Source organism: Schistocerca nitens, chromosome 1, assembly GCF_023898315.1.
Source record: "Schistocerca nitens isolate TAMUIC-IGC-003100 chromosome 1, iqSchNite1.1, whole genome shotgun sequence".
Classification (NCBI taxonomy): Eukaryota; Metazoa; Arthropoda; class Insecta; order Orthoptera; family Acrididae; genus Schistocerca; species Schistocerca nitens.
Window position 1 is genome coordinate 519,961,104 of NC_064614.1, and position 22,800 is coordinate 519,983,903.

The 22,800-nt window shown below is 38.8% G+C and overlaps 1 protein-coding gene across 1 annotated transcript in view; it reads right to left on the bottom strand.

Moving 5' to 3' along the window:
• Positions 1-9,237: 9,237 nt before the first annotated feature.
• The window catches only part of LOC126236219 (mite allergen Der f 3-like), a 60,406-nt gene continuing 46,843 nt past the window's right edge, over positions 9,238-22,800 (bottom strand). The window contains exons 4-6 of the mRNA XM_049945354.1: positions 17,256-17,372; positions 16,775-16,924; positions 9,238-9,501 (exon numbers count right to left, since the gene is read on the bottom strand). Of these exons, the coding sequence (XP_049801311.1) occupies positions 9,364-9,501; positions 16,775-16,924; positions 17,256-17,372 (405 nt within the window). The 3' untranslated portion in view covers positions 9,238-9,363. The remainder of the gene's footprint in view (positions 9,502-16,774; positions 16,925-17,255; positions 17,373-22,800) is intronic.

The window sequence follows — 22,800 nt, forward strand, 5'->3', positions numbered from 1 at the left end:
CAGTACTAGTCTGCTTTGATATCCTCCTTGCTCCGTCTATCTTCGGTTATTTTGTTGTCTAGCTAGCAGAATTCCTTAACTTCATCTTTTTCGTGGCCATTAATCCTGACGTTAAGTTTCTCGCTGTTGTCATTTCTGCTACTTCTCATCACTTTCATCTTTCTTCGCTTTACACTCAGTCCATATGCTCTACTCATTAGATTGTTCACTCCATTCAGAAGATCCCGTAATCTTTCCCACTTTTACTGAGGATAGCAACGTCAGCAACCAATCGTATCATTAACATCCTTTTATGCCGAATTTTCTTTTATTTCCATCATTGATTCTTCGATGTGTAGACTCAACAATATAGGCTAAAGACTACACCCCTCTCTTCGTTCTTGGTCGCCCACTCTTATTATTTCCTCTTGGCTCTTGTACATGTTGTATATTACCCATCCCTCGGTAGGGCTTACCCCCATATTTCTCAGAATTTCGCGTCTTGCACCATTTTGCATTGTCGAAAGCTTTCTCCAGGACGACATATCTTCTGAATGTGTCTTGATTTTCTTTAGTTTGTTTCCGTTATCAAGCGCGACGTAAAATCTGCCACTCTGGTGCCTTTAGCTTCCCTAAAGCCACATTGATCGACATCCAACACATCCTCAATTTTATTTTCCATTTTTCTCTATCTTATTATTGGCAGCAGCTTTGATGCATGAACTGTTAAGCTGATTGTGCGATAGTTCTCGCACTTGTCAGCTCTTGCAGTCTTCGGAATTGAGTGGATACTTTTCCGAAAGTCAGATGGTACATCGCCATACTTATACATTCTATACACCAACGTTAATAGTCATTTTGTTGTCACTTCCCCCAATAAAGCACTCCGTCTTCGGGCCACTAGTGGCCTACCGGAAGCATCCGATCGCCGTGCCATCCTCAGAGGAGGATGCGGATAGCAGGGGTGTGGGGTCAGTACACCGCTCTCCCGGTCGTAAGATGGTATTCTTGACCGAATCCACTACTATTCGCTCGAGTAGCTCCTCAATTGGCATCACGAGGCTGACTGCACCCCGAAAAATGGCAACAGCGCATGGCGGCCTGGATGGTCACCCATGCAAGTGCCGACCACGCCCGAGAGCGCTTAACTTCGGTGATCTCACGGGAACCGGTGCACCCACTGCGGCAAGGTCGTTGCTGCCAATTCCCCCAATGATTTTTACAAATTCTAATGGAATGTTATTAACACCTTCGGCCTTATTTGATCTTAAGTCTTCCAAAGCTCTTTTAAATTCTGATTCTAATACTGGATACCCTATCTCTTCCCTGTCGACTTTTTTCTTCTATCACATCAGGCAGATCTTCCCCCTCATAGTGGCCTTCAATGTACTTTTTCTACCTATTCGCTCCCTCTTCTGCATTTAACAGTGATATTCCAGTTGCATTCTTAATGTTACCACCCTCGCCTATTTTTAATTCTACATTGTGGTCTGAGTCTATATCTGGTCCTGGGAACGCCTTGCAATCCTATATCGGATTTCGGAGTTTTTGTCTGACAGTGATATAATTTAACTGAAATCTCCCCCTATCATCTGGATTACTCCACGTATACCCCCTCCTGTTGTGATTCTTGTACAGAATATTCGCTGTTACTAGCTGAAACTGACTACTAAACGCAATTAATCTTTCTCCTTTCTCAATCCTTGTACCCAGCCCATATCATCCTATAAGCCTTTCTTCTACTCCTGCCACTACAACTGCATTCCAGTCCCCCCATGACTATTAGATTCCATCTCCCTTTATGTTCTGTATTACACATTCAATATCCTCATATACTGTCTGCAACTCTTCATATTCAGTTTGCGACGTCGGCATGTATACCGGAACTATCGTTGTCGGTTTGTTGTCGATTCCGACAAGAACACCCTGTCATTGCACAGTTCATTGTAACACACTCGTTGTCCTACCTTTCTATTCATAACGAATCCTTCTCCCATTATACCATTTCCTGCTGCTGTTAATATTACCCTATACTCGTCGACCAGAAATCCTTGTCTTCTTTCCATTTCATTTGAGTGAGACGTACTATATCTACACAGAGCCTTTGGATTGCCCTTTTCAGATTTTTTTATCTTCCCTACCACGTTCAAACTTTTGACAACGCCACATCTGGTAGAGAGTTATCCATTCGTCGGATATTCACAATCTTTTTCGAATGGTCACCTTCCCCTTGGTAATTCCCTGCCGGAGATCTTAATCGAGGACTATTCCGGAATCTTTTGAGAATGCAGAGATCATAATGAGACTTCTTCAATTACAGGCCACAGGTCCTGTGGATACACGTTGTGTGTCTTTAATGCAGTGTTTTCCATTGACTTCTGATTCCTCATGCCATTGATCATTGCTGATTCTTCAGCCTCTAGGGGCAGTTTCCCAGCCCAAGGACAGAGAGTTCCCTGAACCTCTGTCTCCTCCTCCTCCCACTGTGACAAGGAGGGTGAATCCTTATGCCGGAAGTCCTCGGCTGCCAATATTGATCATTAATCAACATTTAAGCGGTGGAGGGTTTCCATCGCGGGACCTATGGCGTTTTGGTTACTAATCAAAGGCGCTATCCCTAGAGCAAGGGTTTTATGTGTTGCAAAAAATAATTATTTGAAACTTATCACAAAACGTACTGGCAAGATTTATTTAGTGTCGATAGCAAATTGATACTTGCCAGAAATGATTGTATGATTGTCATTTTGTTGCATTTATGGGTATTGAACATCTGCAGAAACCTATATTGGGAGTCATATATTTGAAAAATATCGACTAACAGAACAATAGTAAATGAAATATTCGAGACTATTGATATTAGAGCTTCAGAATCAATGGAAGGACCACAGCTACTGTCCAAGCACTTCCAGCGCTACACACCTGTGGGGACCATCACTACATTTTTAACATTGGCTTTGGTCTGTCATGTACGTCCTTGTGTGTGTGCTTAAAAAGGGGTACATAAAATTACTACCCTATCCCAGCAGTGTTGTGTGTATGCTTCTGCTACACATTTAAATGTTTTAGAAAATTCATTTTAACCATCGGTTGTTTTACTTGACCTATATATCATCTATTGGTTTCCGTTAGACCTTTATCGCTGAATATGAGGTAGAAGAGATCAGTTGAAACATATCCCATTTTCCTTTTAGGTTGATACAATATCAAGTTTGTCGTAGTGAAATCTGTTTTATTAGTTTAAAAGGAAAATGCGATATGTTTCTGCCTCATCTGTTTTACCTCACATTCACTGATGTTGGTCTATGACCGAAACTGGTAGATGATATATAGGTACTTAAGTACTTAACGGCTGTTGGTTCTCACCTGATGAAAACATTGAACTTTTAAAACTTTTCTACAGGTCCTTAGGCCATGTATCAAGCGGTGTCCGAACCAGTCGTACTGTTGCTATAATTCTGACACTGCGTGCTCTAGTACTGTTGATTCCCATTTACTGCGTTTCAAGAAGACCTACATCACCGACAGGAAGTTAACCTGTTCCCATCGTCGTCTGTCCACGGACTAATCACTGTCTGTGCTATTCACTCTTGCAGGTAGTCTTACGCCTGCAAATTTCCAAGTGGTCCGTAATACTCAGATTGTTCTAACCTTGTTGGACTGTGGCTACAAAAGACCATCTCTGCGCTATGAAGATTGTCACTCCGTCATCAATTGGATTTTTCTACTCTTGCATTGGCTTTTTTCAGATAAAATTACTGAACGTAAGGTCAACCTATTACACAAAACCCTTTTCTCACATAGACCCAGAAACAGTTTCAAGATCTTTCTGCCATTGTCATTAGGTTTCCTTTATTCAAATCTGTAAAAATCTAAACACATTTTTGGTGATAATTAATTTACTGTTGTTGTTTGTTGTTGTTGTTGTTACTATCTTAGTTTTAAATTATAGGATACTGTAGGACTCTCCTTCCTTTATCAGAAACTGGTAGCTTCTCATTCGCCGCTAAATGATGTAAATGTGAATTTGGTTTGTGACTTAACACGTCAATTTATTACTGAACGTCATTTCGTTGTGCAAAGATATTTCACGACTGTATTTGATATTACTTACATTCGTATTTTGTAAATCCTTTCTCATCAGCCCTCTCATCAGTTTTTGAGAAGCGCACACAAACAGTACACACATTATGTAGCACTTCCTTTGTAAACACTACTTTTGAACTTTGCCAAAACACAGTGTAGATGTTGCTGTTGTGTGTCCAGACCAGTTATTCTCATGCGAGTTCGGTGCCAAATTTGAATTTTGTTTACTCCCTCCCTCTCTCCACCCTCTCTCCGTGTTCCTCTTATCTCCCTCTCTCTCTGTGCGTGTGTGGTTTTAGCTACCGCTGTCATCCTTTCAATAAAGTTTCTTTAATGTGTGCCGCTGAGTGTTGTGGTGTAGTTGTTTGTAAGCATTTTCCACCTGCTAATACCTTCTGCAATGCAAGTTTTCTTCTATTGGAAGTTTATGGTCTACACTGTGGCTGGATTTTAGTATTTTTAAATCTGTTTCTATTTTAATAGGGCGATGGTTGTTGGTTATTAGGTGGTCAGCAAATGTTTCATGGAAGCAGCTACTTTTTAGAGCTTTCAGGTGATCTAAATGTCTTCTTTCAAAATTCCTTCATGTTGCTCCTATGTATACTGACTGACAAGTGTTTCATGTAAGTTCAGTTTATCTGTGGTTTCTTCCTGTGGGCTTTTTCTGTGTTCATCTACCCGTTCTGTACTCTATTTTTAGTACCTGTTTCTTTAAAATATCGTCTTTTCCGTTAATTATTTTATTACTGTATGAGAGTATTTTCCATTTTATTTTGTGAATGGGCTGTTGGTCTGTTGTGTCTGGCATGTCGTCATTGTCTGTGTGTTGCGTTATTCTGTGTTGTGGTGCATGGTCTTCTAAAGGCGACCCATTCAGTCCTTCTACGTTTACATATTTTTTGCTTTGGTGTCTGTATATTGTGGGTATCATAACAATTTTCGATTACTGGTTCTATTTTATTGTGTTTAGCCCTTACGTGTAGTTCAGTTTACTTATGGGTTTGTGTTAAATCTGTGGAGTATGAATCTGAAGCTTACTTCTTTGTGTGTCAATTGATGGTTCGACTGATTGTGATTGGTTGTGCTCAGGGCTGCCGGTTTCCTGGATATTATGAAATCGTGAGTGCTTTTTTCGTCTGTGTGTGGGCAGAGCCAGAACACGTATTGTATTGCTGCTTGTGTTTTTAATATGAAGTGAATTATTAAGTGGAGTCCTGTTTTTGTTTGCAAATGAGAGACTGTAATCTTCATATTTTCGTTACTGAATATTCTAAGCTGCAGACACTCACACATATCCAGCGATCACTGGCCCTGCAGACCATTCGCTACTTCCTAAAATTGCCTCCATTGCTTTCTGTTTTGTGCTAGGTTCCTTCTGGTATCTTCAGTCTTCAAGGTTGCCAGACCCTTCGCAAGGTCGTCCACACTGCGCTGCCTGTTCATCCCATGTGGCATCCGGTGTTCGGTTACTTTAAGGCACCTTCATCTGTCTTTCTTGGTGACCGCCCACCGGATTGTTTTGATCTTGAGCTTCTGTAGGATAGTTGCTTGTTGCATTAAGAGGAAGATTTCCTCGTTTTTCGCCCTGCTCCGTTATCCTTTATCTAAGAAATGTCACAATATCTCCCTCATTACTCTTCTTTCAAATATTAATATATTTTTCGTTTTCTCGTTGAGTCATGCTCCATATTTCTGAACCGTGCAAGACTGCTCGACATATCACTGTGATCTAGATTCTCATCTTAGTGTTCTCTGATACTGATTTTAGCCGAGTGTCTCCCTGGGGGAACACATGCATTTCATTCCAACTGCTGTTCTTCCATGATGCCCATTTCTGTGCTGTTGTCACTGGTAAACCAAGACGCGAAGTACTGGAGCTGGTGAAATCTCTTGAACCTAATGCCATACACCTCAAGAAATTCTTCCTGCTCTTGTTTTCTTCTTAATTGCATGAACTCCGTGTTTTCTTGATTCATCTACAGCACAACTTTCTGTGCATAGTTCGTTTCCTGGTACATGCCTTTCAACCCAGGATTTCATACATATAGTAGTATTACATCATAGGCGAGAGAATTGAAATTACCATCCATCTGTTCTCCAGCCCATTACAGCTGCCTACATTACTTTATTACTTTCCTTAAGATGACTTGAACAGAACACATGACCACTCGGAAACGCACTGTTGCCTGTGACTCATCCGAACAAGTTCGCACCCCTATCACTAGCTTCTCAGAGATTCTGGAGTCATCCAGTGCACTGCGTAGGCTGATCCTGTGGAAGCTGTTGTATGCGAGTTGAAAATAGACGAACAGACTGTAGATATCCCTGTCATATATCCCGCTGTTGTTGACATTAAATTCAGAGTGAAAACAGTAAAGTACTGTAATTTAATGTTTTTAGTGCAACTTTGTGCAGTCCTGAATGTACTGATGCGTATTTAGGAATGTTATTTCAGCCATAAATTTAAAAAAATGTTTTGGTAAGGTGCACTTTCAAATGACTTTTGTCATCTCTATCATCACAGAAGTAGTGAAGGCGCTGAAATGTGTTATTTGTGCAACCTTTTTTCAGTCTTGTTTATTCACTTTCAGATATTACTTCACGTAATCTTGCCTACATTTTTCAACATACTATCATTGCTCAGTTGCACCTTTTTCGTATTCAGAACGTAAAATAAAATTATAGATCTATAACTGAAATGAAATTCGTAGTAGGCAACTAGATATTTGCTACGTAACTAGTCTATCGGTAAGACATAAAACTTAACTGAGATCGTGGTCTACTTTGTACGTAAATGCGTCCCTTTATGCTAAAAACGCAATACAACACCAAGTTTTAATGGGTATCTTAAAAGAAAAGTATCGTACCAACCACCTACGCAATGCATTTCACAAATAAGTTAGCAATCCACGCAAGAGGCGTGAGCCAGCAAACACGTTCCAGCACGTAAAGACCACAAATTAGCCTTTTACGTAACAGCGACACTTACTTTTCGGAGAGCCAAAAACATTTCATTTCACTGTCACAAACAGTATGAATGTGAGTTATGAAAAGGTTGAAGTTCCGAAAACATTGAGTTCCATTGTCACCGCGAGTTTCTAAATCGCTGTTGTTGGACATGGTAGGCCGCAACACAATGATGGGACGACCAGTGGTGGTTCAGACAAGTCGGAAGGAAAGCTGCATATAAGGTACTGGATGGGCAGGAAGGTGACCCAGCTTCACTTATTGCAGGATATATTAGATAGTGTTATAAGTAGAACGATGCCACCACATCCCAAATTACAAAGTATCTCATGTTCATAAACAATGCAAACTGAAATGGGTCTTTAGGCGGTTAAAGTAAATAAGCACTGGGAAGTAGAGTTGTTTTAGGTAAGTAGAAAATAGCGATTAATACGGTCGGATTTGCCTCACCTCCCGGTGTAGGCGAGAATTCGTCTCCTTAGGCCATGGTAAGTGGCGGATGAAAGTGAAATCAAATAGATGCTAGGTAAAATGGGATAGAAACCACAAAAGCCACGCTTCGTGTGATTAATAGAGCCCTTGTTGTGCTTGGCATAACATAAAAAGAAACACTTTCCTTCACAAGAATGTGTACACACATCTCCATATAGCTGTTACTCGTCTCTTGCAGTTCTCGAAGATCTTTCAGTTGCCCGGACACTTCTTCACTGAAAAGTAGTAATTGTTTCAGAGTTGTAACATCAACTGTGTAAACAAATTCTTTTAAATGATGCCATGCAAGATATCTGTGAAACCTAGAAAACAATAATACAGGAAGTGTCTGTATATTCGCTAGGCACCATATCGCACATGTAACCTACAAAACATAGCGGGATGGAAATGTAAAGCCCTCATCGCCACGAGTTATCCTCATATTTAGAGGCAGTTGTAATGAAAGAGTGGAGGTCATTCTGTTCAGAGACTAGGACGTTATGCAACAACCACATCTGCAGAAAAAAGTCTTTCATATATTGGGTTAACAGTCTCTGCCATAGAGTCAGTGATAAGTGTCCACAGAAAGTTGTAGAACGTAAAAGCTGCGTCTTGGTACTCCGTAACTGTGCACTACACTACGACACTCTTACGTCGAAGTAGGTTAAGTATCTTGTTTTACATCCTTTTGAACCGCTTGCCATTTTCGATTGTTCATGATCTAGATAGTGATTTAAAACAATTCTAAACATAGTTTCTCAAAATTAATGTTATCCTAATTGAAAATTATGTGTCTGTACTTAAAATCATTCTCCATGTCATCTGTATATAACATGATTAGTAATGACGAAATAGTGACTGCAGTTAATCAGCAGGAATACACTGCATATAGTGCACAAGCAGAACATTAAACGGTCCTCGAAAAATGAATAGTCCGTTTATGTGAAGAGATACATGACTTTCATAAATACACATACGAATAATATGAGTGAGATTAGACATATGAGACTTCTGTTAAACCATGTACGGAAGCTATGTCCTGAAACATGCTCCTTAGTCTACAACAGATGGATGACAGTGATGTGGGACGGTGATTTTATTGATCCTTTGTATTCAGCCGTTCTTTTTATTCTCGTTTCTGTTTCTGAGTAGCTCTGTTGCATGGTTTGCTTTTTAATCTATATTGCTTGATTTCAGTGCCCTAATACCAGGCAATAACTGTATCCTACTCCCAGTACAGCTTGCATCGTGCTTTGAGCTGCGAGAAAGGTCTGCATATGTGCTCCGTCGTAGTCACTACAGGCTTCCCGTATTGTGTTACACACACTATTGTGCCGGAATGTAGCTCTCATTCTGCAGCAAAGTATACGCTATAACGTAACATTCGGCAGCTTGAACTGGGGTTGGGTTCCACAGTGGAGCTCTACCGACTGAACCATTCAAACACTCTCAGAAGTTTCAGTCTGCCAGAGTACACTCTGCTACCCACCAAAAAAATCTTCAATCTGCCAGTATACATTGCACAGTGAAAGAACCAGGCAAGGAAGTACCCTTCTTCTCTGTCGTTCACCGCAACATACAGCTACCTGGAACAGACTCGATGGTTTCTTGAAACAGCAAGAGATCACCTTGTAGTCCCCGTCGGTCACACAGTTTCAGTTTCATACAAACTATGAAAAAGAAGGAATTACAGGGTAGTGTGGCTAGTACAAAAGAAGATAACATGAACCCGAAAAATGATTGGGACAACATATAATGTAAAGAAGCTGTTAATTATTACGACAACCAAAGGAAAATGATATAAATGAAACACTCTTCAAGTCGCCTATATTTCTCCTTTATTTATTGTTTGAAGGCGATCAACTATTGTGCGTTTTCTTTGATCCAGTCGACAAACACGGGGACCCTGGTGTAGACGCTCGGTGATTGAAAACAGTAGCGAGTGAACGAAACCACGCCCACAAGCTGCTCGTTCACGTATAGAGGTCCCCCAGAATCACCCTGAAAGCATATCATCGTATTACAAAATTTAAATAAAAGACAAAAAACTTGAGACTAATTCGAATCGTATTAGCGCAACAACACACTGTATAAGTTGTTTGCGTGGCTGCGATTGTTCTAATGTTATGAACCCTTGAACGCCAACGCATATTCATTACCTATTATGGAGCGGTGTTCACACCCAGATAGAAATTTTTATCAAATATCACTGTCCCTTTCGACTGTTCATATTCAAGTTAGTCCTTTTCCAAGAGGAATTCTGCTACAAATTTCGTGCTTTAGTACATGTCAGAACTTAAAAAAGCAGTATACATGTTGTCCGATATTTTCAAATTTTTGTTTACGTTAAAGCACAATCCTCTTTTGCTGTTTTTACTTGATAATGCGCAAAGATCGAAGGTGCAGACGTTGAAATGATATGTAAATTAAAATTCGGAAGAAGAATAGCTTATTTTAGAATGTAATGTTTTTCTTTGCATACCGAAATATACGGTTGCAGAGCTGTCAGTACTGTAAAAAATTTAAAAATACCGTGGACTAAATTACGAGGGGCGTTCAGAAAGTAACCTCCGATCGGTCGCGAAATGGAAACGACTATGAAAATCCGATAAATCTTTGCACAGATGTGTTGGGTAGTGTCTCTAGTATAACCCCAGTTAGCATCACGTCGCTCTTCTCATTTCTGAGCTCGCAGTGAGTGCGTAAAGATGTCTAGAAAATAGTGTCTGCCGCCAAGTACGAGGGCCTGGTGAGATATTTTGCCTGAAGCTATGCAGCTAACATTACATAACTGTCGTGCTGTTTCTTCTTCAAGACAATTCTCAGCCGCATTCTGCAGGGGCAATGAAGATGCTCCTGCATCGTTTTCAAATGGAAATGTGAGATTACCCACAATACAGTCCGCAATTGTCTCCCCCTGAGTTTCATCTCTGGTCACATGAACCGCTGTCTTTGAAGACAACATTTTGACACAGACAACGAGGTGTAGGCCAGCGTGGAGAATTGGCGGAAAGCACTGGCGGCTGCCTTCTATGATGAGGCTATTGAAAAGTTGGTACAACGCTATGACAAAAGTCTAAGTCAGAACAACGACTACGTAGAGATGTAGCTGAAAGGTGTAGCTAATTGTTACAAGTAAAACATTTCTGATGTTCACTGTGGTTTCAATTTGGCAATCAATCGGAGCTTACTTTCTGAACAGGCCTCGTATATACAGATAAGAAAGAGAATGAAAACATACAGTAGTCGTCGTAACTGAAGTAGCCAACTTGTCATTAGGAAGGTACTGTTCGAACTGAAGAAATGGTTACTGTGTGAGTGTTTCGATTGGTATTTGACTGGTACATCCTTGTATATTATAATGGTGAATTTTCAACAGTCTGCCCCAATGAAGCGTAACAGGACCTCAGTTGCTTTCAATATGCATAACGTCTTGTCAGACAGGATCAGGAAGAGTCCCATTTTATAGAAAACTGCTTTTTGAGGCTGTGCTTCTACATAAAAAGTAGGTTGATTCTTTCGAAGGCGATAAACTACCACAAAAATCCCACAAACGTCAGACAACAAAGCGTCACATCAGACACTCACGCAGTTAGCTCAAAATACGAGAGAAACCAGAAGAAAATATGTCCCACTACCATTTTCAGAGATCATATCCTACAAAATAAATAATCTGTTTAAAAACACAAATACAAAATGTGCTTCCACACAACCACAAACTTGGGCAGGCAGCCATTAATAACTTAAAGAATAACAAGCCTCACACGAAAGATCGGGTATATGTAAACTCAGTTGCCAAAATTGTCGTTGCTACTATATGGGGCAAACTAGGAGAAGCTTAGAAATTCGGTTCAAAGAACATTTAGACTAAATAAGGTTGAACAAATCATTAAAATCTGAATTTGCAATGTATTCAACTTACAACTGACATGGAGTAAAAAGCATTGAAGACGACATCCAAATACTGCACCACGCTTAGAACAGTAGAAATGAACGTACGCAAAAGCCAGTTACCACATCATCTCCTCAATGAACAGACAGAACTAGGTACAAACTTTCAATCACCTGCTTCCTACTTTAAAACGTGCAAAAACACTACTCCCATTCACAACAACATGCAGTCAGTAATCCAATATAAACACAACACTAAAATATAGCATCTCAGTCACACCTTAAAACAAATGTTAACTTTACTTAAACTGTAAACTACCCATCATGTAGCAATACAATTTCTACTGTTGCAATATATATTTATTTCTCACTACTTAGTTGGTTCCCTCTGTATACCACAGAATTTACATAATATTATTTAAGTAACATGTCCTAAGAAACTGGTTGCTAAATTCGTGACTTTATTTAGAATTAATGCTCATGAATGATAAATGTATGTAATGTAATTTTTATTGTTTGTAAATTTTCTTCTGACAAATCAACGTATATACTGTAATGTCATTGAGAGAGAGAGTTTCTATGGTAATGTTCAATTCGTGATATCGCCCTCCTTGTTTACATCTTCATATGTGGCAAAAAATTCTCGCAAGCGCGCACATGTGTGAAAGTGTTTGTTTATGTGTATGTGTGTGTGTGTGTGTGTGTGTGTGTGTGTGTGTGTGATGTTTCACGCCATGTGGTGATGTACAAATCAAATTAGTGCTGCATATACTCTAAAGTATTTTACAAATACAAGGCAAAAACATACCAACACATTGACAGTGGATTTTCAACGTAAGTAAAATATAGCAACAAATTAGGCTCAAAGATATGGTCACACTGTGTTCGATCGTTATGAAGGATGCTTAAGTCCAGATAAGTCATTTCTAACATCGTTTTTTACTGTTATGCTTCATCATCCCAAGAATTTTTCATCACAAAGTGGAAGAAACAGGACAGCCTAAAACTTACGTAAACTTCAGCAAGAGCACATCTTGACGTGAACTGCCGTCCGACGATGAAACTGTCGGTTCTAAACGGGTTACACGGTATTTAATACATAGCTTTATCTTAAATTGTTCCTTGCTGTCTTCTTCTCTGAAATTATCAATCTGTATTAGCTAAGATTGTTCGCTGACGAAGCAGCTGTTCAAGGAAAGTATCGTCACTGAATGACCATAGGAAATGCTGGGGGAGAATACAAGATAATGCTTACAACAAAGACAAATAACCTGACAGTAGCTGATTACATGGTTAGAGTCAACGTCACGTGGTATAAATATTTAGAGTCGTTTCTAAATGTTGTGTACACGTAAACTTACCACTATGAAAGGGGAATAGAAGATTTAGAATAGTTGGAAGGATTCTGATAAAGTGTAGTGCTTTTGTGAAGGAAAATACATAAAAGACAATTGTGCAATCGTTTTTACAGTATTGATCCAACGTCTGGAATTCGTGTAAAGTATGCATTACAACAGAGACCGTACGAAATCAAAGATCGCAACAGAACGGCATATAACAAAGAAGTTAAGGGGATTTAAATGGAAAACATGGAAAAAGCTTATGTAGTTATTCCTGTTATGTATATTTAGAGAATCTGTTAGCTGAAGACTTCGCGACCTGTCTGCTGCCACCGTCAAATATCTAGTATAGGAATCATGAGAATAAGAGACATTAAGTCACTCACATAAGCACCTGTGGACTCAGGATAGCGTCTTTGACGTCATGGGTCCCGGGTTCTAATCCAGTCACAGTTTAAATTTTGAATATAAACCGTGAGCAATGGTGGCCGAAGACATCCAGCATAAGAAGGCACCCTCGTACTTCGTACTTCTAACGGTCTTGTCAGAGACGGCGGGGGAGTGGACAAAGATTACGGCACTCTCTCGCTCTTTGGGGTCGCAAATTGCCCCTAAAAGGCGGAAGAATCAACAATGATCAATGGTAAGAGGATGCAGAAATCAATGGAAATCACTGAATTAAAGATACACGATGTATATCCACAGGGTTGTGGCCTGTAATTGGATAGTGTGATGATAATATCTTCATTAGCATAAGATTGGGTAGTGGAATGTCAGAATTTTCAACTTAGTAGGGAGGCTAGAAAATTTAAAAAGTCAAATGCTAAAGCTCGGCCTAGATGTAATGGGGATAAGTGAAGTGAAAGTGAAAGAAGAAAAGAATTTGGTGGTGGGGAGAGTATAGCGAAATATCAACAGTAGCACAAAATTGTACAATGGAGTAGGATTTTTGTTAGAATAGGAAGATACGGTAAAGAGTGAGTTACTGTGAACAGTTCAGTAGCAGGGTTATTCTTGTCAGAATCGTCAGAAACAACACCGACAATAATAGTTCAGGTGTACATGCCGACATCGCAAGCAGAAGATGAAGAAGCAGAGAAAGTATATGGGGATCTTCAACGGGTAATTCACTATGTAAAGAGAGACCTAATGGTCAGGGCGGACTGGAACGCGGTTTCGGGGAAGGAGCAGAAGAATGGTCTATGAGAGGACACAAGCTTGGTAGTAGGAATCAGAGAGCAAAAACACTAGTTTAGTTATGCAATTAATTTCATTTAGTAACAGCGACTACTCAGTGCAAGAATAGCAAGAGGAGGTATCTTTGGGAAATATCCGTGCATAGGGGAATATTCCAGTTACGTTACGGTCAGGCAGAGATTCTCAATTCAGATATTGGCTTGTAAAGGTTACCCAGGACGAGATATAGACATATACCACAGTATAGTTATGACAAAGAGTAGGCAGAAGTTTAAGAGGTCAAGAAGAATCAGTGCACAAAGATGAGGGATCGAAAACAATAAAGAATTGAAAGACATGCTTGAAGTTCTCTGAGGTTACAGATATTGGAATAATTAATAGTTCAGTAGGCAGTTCAATTGAAGAGAAATGGATATCTTTACAAAGGCAAATCACAGAAGTTGTGATCAAAATCTTAGGTACATGGAAAATAACTGCATATGAGTAGCAAAAGAAATACTTCAGTTGGTCGACGAAAGAAAGAAGTACAAAAAACTACAGGAATACGGAAATAAAAGCCACCTAGGAATGAAATAAATAGAGCCTGCAGGAAAGCTAAGGGGAAATGGCTACTTGAAAAATGTGAAGAAATCGAAAAAGAAATGACTGTCGGAAGGACTAAGTCAAAAGAGCCTTCAGTGAAGTTAAAAGTACGGGCGGTAACGTTAGGATTACAATGATAATACCATTATTAAAAGCAGCATATATAAAGGATAAGTGGATAGAGTAAATGGAAGGCCTCTATGAGAGGGAGGACTTCTCTGATCACGTGATAGGAGAATAAACAGATAGGGCAGAAGGGATGCATAATATTCCATTGGAATTTATAAAATCGTGGAAGGAAGTGGCAACAAAGGGACTATTCACATTGGCGTGTAGTATTCATGACTGGCGATATACAGTCGGACTCACCATCGTCCACACAGTTCCAAAAACACTAAGAGCCGACAAATGCGAGAATAATCTCGTAGTCAGCCTAACAACTCATCTGTCTACGTTTTGACAAAAAAAACGAACAGAAGAATGGAAAACTAAACGGAGGATCCGTTAGATGACGATCGGTTTGGCTTTTAGAAAAGGTAAAGGCAGCAAAAACACAGCTTCCGGTCGATAATGGAACCAAGACTGAAAAAAAATCGAGTCATGTTCAAAGGATTTCTTGACAAATTCTGAGAATAATAGAGGTAAGCTGTAGAGAAAGACAGATAATGCACAATCTATACAAGAACCAGTAGGGAACAATATGGAAGACCAAGAACGAAGTGCTACGTTGAAAAGGGTATAAGGCAGGGATTTAGTCATCCTCCCACCTCCCCTACTTTTTAATCTTTGCATCGAAGAAACAATGACAGAAATGAAAGAAAGTTTCAAGAATGGGATGAAAATTCAAGGTGAAAGAATGTCAATGATAAGATTCGATGATGACATTCTTATCGCTAGTTAAAGTGAAGAGGTACTACAGGATGTGTTGAATGGAATGGTATAATGAGTACAGAATGTGAACTGAGATTAATCGAAGAAAGATGGAAGTAATGAGAAGTTGCAGAAATGAGAACCGAGAAAAACTTAATACGATAATTGGGAATCACGAAGCAGGCGAAGCCACGGCATTCTTCTACCTAGACAGCAAAGTAACGCATGATGGACGGAGCAAATACCACAGCCAAGAGAAGTCTGTTAGTATCAAACACGGGCCTTCATTTAAGGACTAAATTTCTAAGATTGTACGTCTGCAACCCAGCATTGTATGGTAATTAAATAGGGACTGTTAGAAAACCGAAGCACAGGGGAATCGACACGTTTGAGACATTTTGCTCCATAAGAATGCTGAAAATGATATGCAATGAAGGGTAAGAAATGATGGCGTGGAATAGAATATATGGAAAACACTGGCAAGAAGAAGGGACAGGATGATAAGACTTCTGTCAATACATCACGGTATAGCCAGCATGGTACTAGAAGGAGCCACAGAGGGTTGAAACTCTAGGGATGGACAGTAGAGGATAAAAGATTGAAATACATTCTGAAAAAGACTGAGGACGTAAGATGGATGTGCTGCTCTGAGGCGAACAGTTTGTCGCAGGAGACAAATTCGTGGCAGTTCGCATCAAACAAGTCGGACGACTGATGAGAAAAAGAAAAAAAAATGCAGAATTTATATGTGAATGTATAAGTGTGCTGTTTTAGAAAAACGTATTCTGGAGGCAGGTATTGAAAGGGTTATGGATTTATATTAAATTTGTGGTTGAATGGTTGATGTTAAAGGATGAAATGGGAGGTGAGGAAAGGTAACAACAAAATAAAAACTGGTTAGTTAAACCCATGTAATGGTAATGTAAGTGCTTATATGTTCGTACTTAACATCCTATCATTTACACACACACGTACATGTATGCACTCACACGCACACACACACACACACACACACACATACACAAACACAAACACACACACACACACACACACACACACACACACACTAAGGAATACAAAAATACAATATACATAAATAGAAAAAAAACCCAACTTTTCTTGGAGTTGTGCCAGATATCAGTTTTATTTCTTCATTTCTGCTTTCTTTCGATTACGTTTCTGATTATGTTTCTTTTTTCGTATCTTCAGAGTGAAAAGACGTATTGTAAATAAGAGAGATGACAGAAAGTTTTGGACTGTTTCCAGCTTTGTTTATTTAATTTTAACAAACTTCAGTAGAACACCTGTTAGTATAGATAGCAAATACTGGTCTCAGTTTTTAAAAACGTTCACTTGTATAACTGTGAAAGTAAACATAATTGAAATTTACTTACCCCACAAATCCCGGAATAACGGTCTGCTGCGCAAATGTGCTCTGGTAGGATACTACCACCTTTGTATTCTTTCTGACATTCTGTGTTGTTAACAATGGTTAAGTTTGTTTTCTGAAGCCATGGCGCCAGCGTTTCGTTCCCATATTCATACTGCAAAAAATATTTATTATTTAAGTTATGCATATAAATACGAAATGTGTTCAAAGGAAGGATCGTTTACCTTTGTTTAATTTCTGTGGTCATACGCTAAAATATGTACGTAAGCTCCGGGTAATTTTTACCAAAAATTAAAAAAAAAATCGTGAAATTCTGAGGAATTTCCAAGGACTTTTGTTTATTTGACGATTTGGAAAAAGTGAATTAGAACAAACATTTATACTTTACTCTAGAAAATCAGAGAGTGTTCATACGACAACAAATCTTTCTTCCACTATTACCAGTCTAGCTGGTCACCATTCCACTAAACTGCAGCTCTGCTTACCGACAGTTTGCCCCATCCAGCGGCGACAGCATTCGCCCCATCCTCCACCTCCTGGCCCTGCACTGGCAGCGTCACAGTAGAGATGGTTATTCCATCCACAGGTAACGGCGAAGACACCTGTACATGTGCAACATCAACGCTATAGTAAACTGTGTATGGAAAACAGTGCAATCCACAGCATAGGAAATATACAAGTATGTTGTGTTTATATATTAATTGAAAACTTCATGTCTTTTATAATCTTTCCTACAATGAAAATTACCATGTTCTCAAAGAGACAAAAATAAAAATTTTTATCAGTCTCAGATGTTCTGAGAGTGAACACCTAACCAGATACAATAGATATTTAAGCACTGCTTCACTTACAAGAGATGCACTCAAGTGGGATAAAAGACCTGTACTTTATGATTTATATTTTATCTTACCTGCAGTAATGGGTTTCCTGAACTGCAGCTTGAAACGCGTACGTTTCATATGTATTCATTACCAGCGATGGCGAGGCATGACAGAATCTCTGACCAGAGAGTTATTCATCGTGGCTAGTCTGCGCTTGACCGCGCGAGAGTTTAGTAGTGTGTGGCGAGTGGGCAGAGAGAGTAGACTGTTAGATAGTTGTACTCAGTCAGTGCCAGTGTGTAGCGAGTCGGCATGCGTCCGCGGTCTGGTCTGCCCACGAGTCTGGTCAGGAATGTGGTGGATGATATGAGTGTATTATTGTAGAAGGTAATGAAGCAGCATTGCGCTCAGTTAATAATGTATGTTAATTGTAATTAATTTGTTCAAAAAATGCCCCAATAATAATTTTTCTATAAAGTAACTTTTTAAACAAAAGGATTCATTTCAAGTTAAATAATATTACTTATGCATTCCCTCCAACAATCAAAATTAAATATACGCCAGCATTGCACGAAGCTGTGCCGAAAAATAAGAGCAGATATAGATGCAGTTTTACTGAGGTAAGAAATTATCAGATTTAATTATTTCACAGGGCCGAAGGTCAGCGCTGCTGCCCTAATAGAATTTATCAGGTTTAATTATTTCTATTGAGATGATATATTCAGTTCATGGTTCATTAGATGATTAATATTATTGTGGGTTTATGGTTAATTTCCATTTATCAATTTTTGTGGGGAGTTTAAGCTTGGCTCACATTTTTGATTATCTTATTTTCACGGGGAGGTTACACTTGGCGATATCCGGACCAGGATCGTATTTCTTTGTGAATCTTCTGATAAGTAGCCAGATATCTGCTCTTATTTACTTAAATATAATTAGCATTTGGCGCAACGCTTTTACTAATTTTGTGATTTTCTCTCACAGATCATCGGCAACTCGTTGCTCTTTGTTGTATTTGTGTTTGTTGCCTTTTTCATTGTGCTTATTTCATTTGTGATTAATTTGTTCTGAGAAACATGCCACGAAAAACTGTTAATAGTACATCGCGAGGTATAATGAGTGAAATAACCGACCTAAATAACTTGACCGATAGTACTTGCGACACGCAGTGTAATGATGACAATCCTTCGTTTACTGACAATCAGTGTGTACCGACCACTAATGTTGATTTTGGTCCTAGTGATGAACAAAAGAATTCGATTGTGTCCTCTGTTAATTTAACGACAATTGATGACGCGGGGCGTTCTGTTGTAATGAGCGCTGCCCAGCTCAACACAACCGGTTTGCAAAATTTAAGTAATGAACTGACAAATTTGTCTAATGAGAATGAACAGTGTAATCAGAATGCGTCGGAGTTATTTAATTCCGAGGTAGTGACTAACAGTGCGCATCCGATGGGCAATACTTTTGGTGAATAACAGAACGACCAAATGGTCACAAAAAACGTGACAATTGCAGGTACACCATCACATACAAAAGAGAATGCAACAGCTACTTTTGGCTTGGATCAAATTATGGCAGTATTGCTACAGTTTAAGAACGAAATTAGTGGAGATCTCAAACAACAGAATGAAAATTTCAAACAACTTAATGAAAATTCCAAACAACAGAATGAAAATTTCAAACAACAATTTAGTGAACAGAACAAACAATTTAATGAAAATAACAAACAGCTTAATGAAAAATTAGACAACAATTCCAGACAGCTTAGTGAACAGATCAAACAGCTTAATGAAAAACATGACAGCCTTAATGAAAAATTAGACAAAAATTCTAGACAGCTTAGTGAGCAGATTACAGCCGTTGCCGCGCAGTGTCATGATACTAAAGAACAATTACGTGAAGAAGTTGAGGCTTGCGCTAGGAAAAGTAGTGAAGAAATTAGATCTGTTGCTCAAGAATTAAGGGATATGCAAACAGCTGCAACAGAATCACTCAGAGACGAAATTAGTGCAGTTGGTAAACAATGCTCTGAAAAAGCAACACAATTACGCGACGAGTTTAAAGTAATGACAGCAGAACTTTCGCGCACAATGGATGCAAAGATAGACGCGAAATTCGACCAACAGAACACTCAAATTGACGAACGTTTTAATCATCACCTACAAAACAGTGATACGCATTTCCGTAAATTTATACAGGAACAGAATAAAGTAAAACGACAAGTCATGGAAATAATCACCGCACAGAGACAGGAAGATAAACGTAAATTGTTTGCGAAAGCAAAAACATACGTAGACAACAATATTGCTACAGTATCGGACAAAATTAATACCATCAACAGTTGAACACCGAATTACGTGATGAAATTTCTGATCTTAAATCAAAAACAGATACACACACAGTACATTTTCAAACAGTGACCGACAGACTCGAACAATTAGAACTAACACAGGATTCCGATGTCATCGAAGCCGACATTAAAAAATTGAACGAAACCACACGTAAATTACAAAAACAGATTAATGCTTCTGACACTAAAAACGATGATCAGGTAAAAATACTGACTGAAAAATATGATGAATTGGCCAGTCGTATTGACGTTATTGAAAGTAATAATGACAGCAAATCAGACGACACTTCGCCGATTTCGTTTAATCAAACACCTGAATTCCAAAATTTACAGCAGTCGATCAGTGAGATAGATTCGTCTAATAATACATTACATAGAAAATTGTCAACTTTACAGCAGGAGGTAACAGAGATAAAAAATATTTCAGTTAATAACACATTACAGCATACGGCGAATTCCGAACATTTCTCACACTCACACAGCCAGTATAATTTAGGTAATGTACAGAGAGTACGTGAATTAGATTCCGAACAGTCACAGACAAACAGATTCTTATGCAATCGTGAACCTGTTCACACATTCAGTGACGATAACGTTGATTATAAGCAATTCGTATCTGTAAAAAAATGTAAGGTATTTAAAAATGACAGAGCACAGGTACACGCTTTGAACCGTATACGACAATTTGTTTTTGTGTTTTCAATAGCATTGCCTGTAATACAGAAACTAGAATTAGCATGGATACAGCAATTTGCTTCTGAATTTTTACCGCCATTGCCTGTAACGCAAAAGCTAAAATTTATTTGTAGCGCATAAATGACCTCAGGGGATTCATTATGCTTTAATGAATATGTGCCGTAGCGTGCATAGGGCCCCGAGCCGTAGTAGTGCTGTTTCATCTTTAGTTTTCTGCACTGCTGCCTTCTCTTCTACTATCCTTTATATCTATCAAAACAGCTCTTTAACTATTGCTATACCTAATATTAAGAAAAGTGTAAAGAAAACCCGATATGACAAATTTTACCGAAAGTGACAATTTTTTATTAGACGCTCAAGAAATGACAACCACAAGAACTTTAATATCAGAAAAAATTTTAATCATCAGTATGTACAAAATTTTCAGTAGTCGCAACCACATTTTAGTAACAATACATGTTTTTACCGCAACAGCATGAAAGTCAGGCGGTTAGCATACCTAACCAACAATGTAATGCACAAGGTCAACCAAGCTTTAATGTTTCGCCGCGTGCACGTATAGTCCCAGCTACAACAAATAGTAATGCACAGCAACAAGGAAATAACTACGTGCAGAAAACACAGTACTTCAATTCCTATCGCAGTGCACCGTATAGAAATGACAATCATGACAGACGTAAAAATAATGAGCACAATTTTCAGCGTACATTTAAAACAGTCGATCTCGTCAGCAGCAAGAACATCAGCAACAACATATTATCATGAATGAACCAGACAGTAGGTATCATCCAGAGCGTAATACGTCAGGAAGAAACATAGAACAGTACAAATAGTTGATATGCTACAGCATCCTCCTGAAAATAATATCACGTCAGAAAGAATTTGATTAAATACAGTACAGGTTGTATATTCCAGTAACGCAAGCAATAATTTTGACACGCAGAATCTTGTTCACGCAAAACGTTATGTGAAACATGTTTTGTTGAATGCACTACTTTTATCGCATCCAGATCTTACTAGAAATTTTTCCATTGCCACCGACAGTTCTAACACCGCTTTAGGCGTACATATTTTCCAGGAAATTGAAGAAGATGGTTGTACAGTGGTTAAAAACATCGCCTTTGCAAGTCGCATTCTGTCACCTGCTGAACGTAATTATTCTGTTACAGAACTTGAAACATTATGTGTTGTATGGGCTTTTACCAGATTTAGGCATTTTCTTTATGGAAGACACACTACAGTTTACACAGATCATAGAGCGATACAATTTTTACTTTCCGCTAAATTTACACACGACAGATTAAGCAGATGGAAACTTTATCTACAGGAATTTAATTTTACAATTGTTCACATTCCCGGCACACAAAATATTGTAGCAGATGCACTATCCCGTTCTCTCAGCAACAATCAGCAAGACATCGCAACCAACTTCTGCAAAGCAAACTTCAGCGTCATGTACATTCAACAGATTGCATTTGAAAATTTCATTTCGTCGTCATTACGAGACATAGCACAAGAGCAGAGTAAAGACAACGTATGGAAAGAGATTAAACACCTTTGGCAAGATAGGAATAATGTTACCATTAGAAACCATTACACTGTACGCAATGACATTCTGTTTCGCCGCTCTCATCCTGACAGCGACAGTTGGTTATTATGCATTCCTTACGAACTTGTTAACGAATTAATCTGGTATACTCATTTAAGTTACGCACATTACGGAGCTAGAAAATGTTTTCTTATACTGAGACAGAACTGTTATTTTACCAACATGGAGAAACGTATTCGACGAGTTTTAGCGTCATGTAAAATCTGCCAGAAAGTTAAATGAGACACAACTTCACATATTCCTCCATTATATCCCATTGTACCTGTTAAATTGAGACATATGGCCGCTGTAGAAATTTTTGGTCTTATTCCCTGAACTAATAGAGGGTTTTGCTACATCTTTGTCGCTGTTGAACTCACTTCAAAATTTGTTACCTTCACTCCGTTACGCAAAGCTACTGCTAAAACTGTTTCGAAAGCATTTGTAAAACATTTTCTATTTCATGTAGGTCATGTGTTGAAAGTAATTTCCGACAATGGATCACAGTTTCGATCTGCTGTATGGACACGTATGTTACGAGCTAGAAACATTTCTCCGATATATATATATAT